At 37.6% G+C, this 6,729-nt stretch overlaps 1 protein-coding gene across 1 annotated transcript; it reads right to left on the reverse strand.

Moving 5' to 3' along the window:
* Positions 1-4,576: 4,576 nt before the first annotated feature.
* On the reverse strand, positions 4,577-6,356 carry LOC116193214 (transcription factor MYB1-like). The gene is made up of 3 exons (XM_031522022.1): positions 6,026-6,356; positions 5,739-5,868; positions 4,577-5,345 (listed from the first exon to the last, which is right to left on the reverse strand). Exons 1-3 carry the CDS (start codon positions 6,156-6,158, stop codon positions 4,766-4,768), a joined length of 843 nt encoding a protein of 280 aa, XP_031377882.1. The 5' UTR covers positions 6,159-6,356; the 3' UTR covers positions 4,577-4,765.
* Between the last annotated feature and the right edge of the window lie 373 nt (positions 6,357-6,729).

A 6,729-nucleotide genomic window follows, 5' to 3' on the forward strand; every position in this document is an offset into this window, starting at 1 on the left:
GGAGAATAGATATCGAACCACCAGAATAAATCCACGTAGGTTTCCTCCCTTGATTTTAGTTTAATTTAATTTCCAAACCGATCGGGGACTGGTGTTTCATTAGATCCCGCATATTATATTTAAGAGAGAGCTTATAGAAATACAAGTTGGCCTTATAAAAAGGCTTTACGTACAACCACCAGATTATCAGCCGTCCAAGGAACTTCCACGTTTTTTTATGGAGGCTGCCGGGCCACTTTATCGATGGGATTTGCTGTGGAATCGTCGAGCCAATCAATTACGGTCAGTAAATAAAACTCAGACAAATCATCGGAAGGTATGACTTCATCTGTTTCCTGTTATACAACTCAAGTGCATGTACACTAGGTATTAGGTATTATTTGGTTTGGTGAAAGAAGTAATTATTACTGTAGAGACTTTGTAAGAAATTGGATAACTAGACAAATTTCGAGTGTTGTAACAATAATAAATTCTAAAGATTAAGGTGACTATTGATCATTAAATGCACGAGCTAGATAATTCCGTATTTTAATATGTATTGCTGGAAATTATATATTACGAAATCGCGGTTTAAAATTTTAACTTTAACTTTAATCTAATACATTATACAATAAAATATATTTTTTCAAAGTTAAACTTGTGGGCCCCATATATTATTCAATATACAATCACATACACTATCCAATACACTACATAACAAAACTGGTGGGGTTCACAGGTCCTAAATTTTTTTTTGTCTTTTTCCACAATCAAAATCAAAATTACAAATTTAAGACTTTAACTCTGAAATCAAACATATTGTACATGACTGTAAGATAGAATTATCTTTTAACCGAATTCACCGCACCATTCAGCCAGTCTAAATGGAACATCCAAATACTTAATAAAATCAGGGGGACTTACCTCCTCTTTTGGACTTTGGTACAACAAGAAGCTTCCTTAGCTCTTGCAACTACAATGTTAGGAGTATTGGCATAGTAGATATTCTCAACTCCTTTACCTTCACTCGAAGGAATAGGAGGAGATAAATCATTTGTTGATCCTCATCTGATTTAGTAGTAAACGAAACATTTACTATATTATATAGTGGATTTATATTCAAAGAATATTGATAAATTGCTCTAAGGCAGGGTTGGGATTCTGATCAACACAAGAAATATTAGAAAAATGACTCGGAATTTTGAAATTAGACGATATGTCGTTCAGCCTAATTAACAAAGGAAATTCTTTGTCATTTTGTTAACTTATATACCCGTGATAGAAAGTTGTTGTTACACACCAATATTCTAAAAATGGCCGCCACATGCTTAAGATTGATGGAGACTTGGATTATATATACATATTATATATATATATATATATATATTGTGAACATTGGCATCCAAAAGCCAATTAGGCCCTGACTAAGGGGTAAAACTCTCACAGCATGGATTTTCTGTATTTACAACAACTCAAACCCAAGACCTTGCTTAAGTGGAATATGGTCCGAACCGCTTGAACCAATTCACGTAATTAATGTTATCAATATTAATAAATTAAATATTATAATTAATAAATTAAATATTACATTTGATCTACGTAAATAATAGATAAGTTCATATTATATATTTATGATAGGTGTTATAATTCCACGTATAAAATAATTTCTGTTAGAAGCAAGTTCGTATTATAAGTTTTATATTGATAGTTGAAAAAAATATGCAATGTATATAAAGTAAAACTATAATTACCTATTCATAGGGTATTTAAAAAAAATAACACACATGCATCTACCAAATTAGGGTTACATAAAAACTAAAAATGTAATAAATAAAAGTAAGAACATAATAGAACATTATTTTCAAAAAGTATTTGCAAAATAAAGTTTATATTCTAGAACTTAAGATCAATGGTGAATATGCATAATATCAACAATTAAATAGCTATCCATGGCACTTTAAATAAGAGAATTAAAAGCAAAATTATCAATAAACTATTTAAATTAGCATAGTATATTAGAATTATTATTCAAAATTTATAGTTATTATCAGTGTTATCACAACCAGACCGGACATCGAATCGGCCGAGGCATGGATTCATGGGTTTATGGGTTCAACCGAGGGTTCGATGGGTCGGACCACATGTTTAATTATAAAATAAATAAATAAATATTATTTTTAAAAAAATATATAAAAAAATACAAGAAAAAAATTGGTCCTACAGTCTCCTTATGAAGGTACTAACCGGAATGATCTGTTCAGAAAATAATCACCACGAGATTCTGAATCGTTATTGTTACACTACTGACAGCTATCTATAATTAAGGAACTTCAAAACATTTCACTACTAACAAAAGTAATCATCTGCTATCTATAATTAAGGAACTTCAGAACATTTCAAGTCATAATCCTCCCATATCACCAAAGTTCCAAATGTTACTCCTTTTAACAAGACAAGCATGAGATGGAATCTCAGTTTTCTCCCATTATCAATCATTATTATAGGATCAAAGAAGGAGAAAAAACAAATTCAACACTGCTGGGACAGCCTTAATTTCTATTTTCTGTTACACCTAATGCGAAATCCACTCAGGAAAAACATTAACAAGCATAAACCCAGGAACAAGCGAGTACCAATTAACAGAAGTTCAACTCGAATCACCTTAGGTGCAGCCATTGGATATTCTTCCGGTAAAAACAACTCCAACTTGAAAACTCCTCCTAACCAAGGTCACCGGCATCAACCAAATAAAAAACAAATTAGCATCTCGTGTAGTAACTTCATCACCAAAATGGATCGACTCTGCAAAATCAACCAACCAATGTTCCCTCTGATCGCATTGAACCTGAACAATCATACACACAGAGCAAGTAAGAAAGTTGACCACAACTTCATTCAATCAACCCACAGACAAGCAGGACATGGAACCAAAGGATGTCTCATTTCCACCTTGGGATTCGACAGTCATGAGGTTGCCACCTCCACTTCATGTAGCCAACATCAGGCCTTCCATTCCCTCCACAGTTGAACCCTTCATCGATGAATGGACAGGACCAGTTCGTGTACAGTGGGTAGCTCTCATCATACACCTACCTCCCTTTACTCAAATCACAGCGTCTCAGGATAATCCCATCCCTCTCATCCCCTTTCTGCCCATTCAAAGCTCCAATTTCATCGGAGGGCTTCTTGATCTCGGGGACAGCACTCCACGGCTTACCACTGGGAACCTGATTCCTCCGAACGGCGCCCTGGGCTGACGAAGACCCGTAATCGGAAGTGTTGTCGGGTTTGGTGATGTGGGTGTAGATAAAAAACGGAGTTTTAAACGAGATGTTGCGGGTGGTGAAGTAGGGAGTGACAATGGGGTTAGTCGTGGCGTTGGGGTTGGGGGACGTTCAATTTGTCACCGCAACCACAAGCAAAGGAGAAGAGGGAAAGGAAGCTCGAACCAAAATGGGTCGACTCTGCCGCTTGATTCTCTAGACTCTGGGTCAACTCTGCTGCTCGAAGGAGAAGGAGAAGAAGAATCAGAGGAGCAAAGAGCAATGACGGATCCAGAACAGAATGAAGAAGATGACTAGGATTTTCGGAATTCAACTCTGCAATTTCCGCTCAGGTCGAGGGGGCTTCGAAGGAGAAGAAGAATCAGAGGAGCGAAGAGCGATGACAGATTTAGAAATCAGAAGAATCAGAGCGGAAGGAAGAAAAATGAACCCTGAAGATGAGCTGATGAAGAAGAAGAACAGAAGGAAGAACTAAAGGAGACGACTAGGGTAGGATCTGCATTTTGCAATTTCTGCTCGAGTCGGGAGGGGAGGATTTCGGGTCAGATTCCGTTTAAAATTTCTGAACCCATGCAACCGGCCGGTTCGAATGGGTTCACTGGGTTTATCTAAAAATCGGCCGGGTATTTGGGTTCATTGGTTTTTTTATGCATTTTCGGTTTTTAAGTGAACCGGACCGGTCATAGGTTCGGTTTCCGGTCCAACAGGTCGAACCGACCGGGTTGGTCCGGTTCTGATAACAATGATTATTATAGAAGTTCCATAAATTATAAATAATTATTATTGAAAATAAAATATTGCAACGCACGGGTTAGAACACTAGTAGGAATTAAAGTATTTTTTCGGTAAAATCACAGTTGTGTATCACGGCCTATTGGTTGAGATTACTTTCTTTTAGGCATTAACTTAGAATATGTTCCTAAGATGCTTTCAGCGGATTTTAAACTAGCACATTGCACATAAAATCTGCTCACTGGTTGAAAGAAAGTAAACTCTAGCCATTCTTAATGTAAGATTTTTTTTCTCTCTTCATCCCACCATAGAAAGTAAATTATGGCTAGGACTAAATTATGGCTAGGACTCCTACCAAAAAAGGGAAAAAAAAGTCCCGCAAGGGGCAAACAAATGCCGAAAGAAAGTTTTATATGTAATTGGTACACGTATATCACGTAATAATGTCACAGACAAATAAAGATTCCTCAATTTTTTTATTTTTAAAAATATCACAAAAAAGTTCATTGTTGAATAAAATATAAATTTTTATGTGTTTGATGACACAACACCACACGTATACCGTCGTTCCACACAATATCTTCTCAAATGCCATACGCACGAATAGAATTATTTCAACACATCAGGTTGGGGACATTTAGTGTGGGAGCCAAAAAAAAAAAGACTTTCTCTGCCATCTTTTCATTGTCTGCTTTTGTTCAAGATCAGAAAAGACGTTTCATACATTCACTCCTCAGGTAATATTTCTGAGTTATTGGGGCATGCAGTAGTCATATTATCCATTGGTCTGATGCATAACTAAGAGCTGCATAATCCACTGGCCCAAAATGGCTTATGTCGGCTTCTTCAAAGCTTTCCCAGCTGCTCCAACCGGCTTCAATCACCGAGTCAAACTGCTTGAACAAGAAGTCGTCAAAGGTTGAGAAATCAACTGAGTCGAAAATATCTGATGTACCGGTTTCCGCAACAATGTGGGAGGACAGATCATCCCTAGATGTCAATGGTGAAGATGAGACATTGCCAGATTCATCTTCCAGTGTGGGGAGATCATTGACAATATCACCATTCATTACAGAGCCTGAATTTAGTATTGGATCCTTGGGAAGTGGAAGCAAGAGTTGTAGTGATGCGGCTGCAACTGCTGGAGATGGCACCAGCCGGTGGCCGTTCTCCTCCAGTTCTGGTCCTGGGGTTGGAATTTTCGGATTCTTAGTATTTTTTACTTTATTTGGGAGATAGATATGCTCTCGATTATTTTCCTTTCGGATTCTCTTTGCTAAACAACAGTTCCAGTAGTTCTTGATTTCATTGTCTGTTCGCCCTGGCAGTCTCCCGGCAATCAACGACCATCTGCAAACATCAAGAAGGTCAGCTTCATAATAAAATGCCGACGGACAAGTAACCCACAAGGAATGGCGAAATAAACAAAGAATTTATTTTTATTTTTTTGGATCTAGAAGGGCATAGTTCGGAGAAGGGAAATAAAAGGGTAAAAAAAATCTCCCCGATGAAAATTGAATTACAAGACCTCGTGGTATAAGGCCAGGGATGATGCCGTTGTATCAGACCCCATTTCTTAGAAGATCTATACTTTGGGAAGTCAGTATCAATAATACTTTAACACGCCTTTCACTTCTTTTCAGACTAAAACAATGCCTTTAACTATTCACTGACAGAGGGTGTCGCATCTTTTAACGAAATGACTAATTTCTCTTAAAGTATTTCCGAGCCATTACGCCCTACCGGTTGCCGAGGAGTCCGTGAAGCCTGATGATGAGGTCTTCTTCATCGGGGGTGATGTTCCCCCTCTTGATATCGGGCCTCAGGTAGTTCAGCCACCGTAGTCTGCAGCTCTTCCCGCACCTCTTCAGGCCTGATACATATATATAGAACACCGAAGAGCATAGTCTTTCGGTCAGTTCAGTGACAGACTCATGTATCTTTATTTACGACGAACGGCACATGCATGGCTTGTATATATAGACATGATAAGTAGAAGTGATGCATTGATATTAATTTAGGATACTGACCGGTTTGTTTGGGGATAGTTCTCCACTTGCCTTCTCCATAGGCAGTGATGTAGTCCGTGAGGATTTTGTCCTCAAGAGCAGTCCAAGCCCCTTTCTTCATCTCTCCCTTCTGACAGCATGGCCTTCTTCCCATTTCCTTCCTCAATCTCTCTCTCTCTCTCTCTCTCTCTCTCTCTCTCTCTCTCTCTGAGTGTGTTGGTGTGAGAGTTAGTGAAACTTTGTTGGGCTCCGATCATAGATATGCAACTTTCTCGGGAAAGTTGCGTATCTCTCTATTGCATGGGAGAGCCATTAGTTATTTATATTATAATGCATTTCCTCCCTCTCCCTCTCTGCCTTGCTGTCTCTCTTAGTCTTTTATTTTGTTTCTTCGGTGTGGATGGACAATTTAATATTCACAAATTTAATGGATTGTGACTAATTCAGGTCGAAGAATAAAATTCTTTCAAATCCTGAATTTTCTCTACTTATAATATTTGAATTCCAAACTTTATTTAAAGTAAATAGATACCGAACCACGTGAATAAATCCACGTTGCTTCCCTCCCTTAATTTTAGTTTGATTTAATTTTCAATTAGAGTCAAAAGCAATCCGATCGGGGTCTAGTGTTTCATTAGATCCCGCATATTATATTTGAGAGAGAGCTTACAGAATACAAGTTGGCCATATAAAAAGGCTTTACGTATTATTCAGTTTCGTCCCTG

This window comes from Punica granatum, chromosome 1, assembly GCF_007655135.1.
Source record: "Punica granatum isolate Tunisia-2019 chromosome 1, ASM765513v2, whole genome shotgun sequence".
NCBI classification, from domain to species: Eukaryota; Viridiplantae; Streptophyta; class Magnoliopsida; order Myrtales; family Lythraceae; genus Punica; species Punica granatum.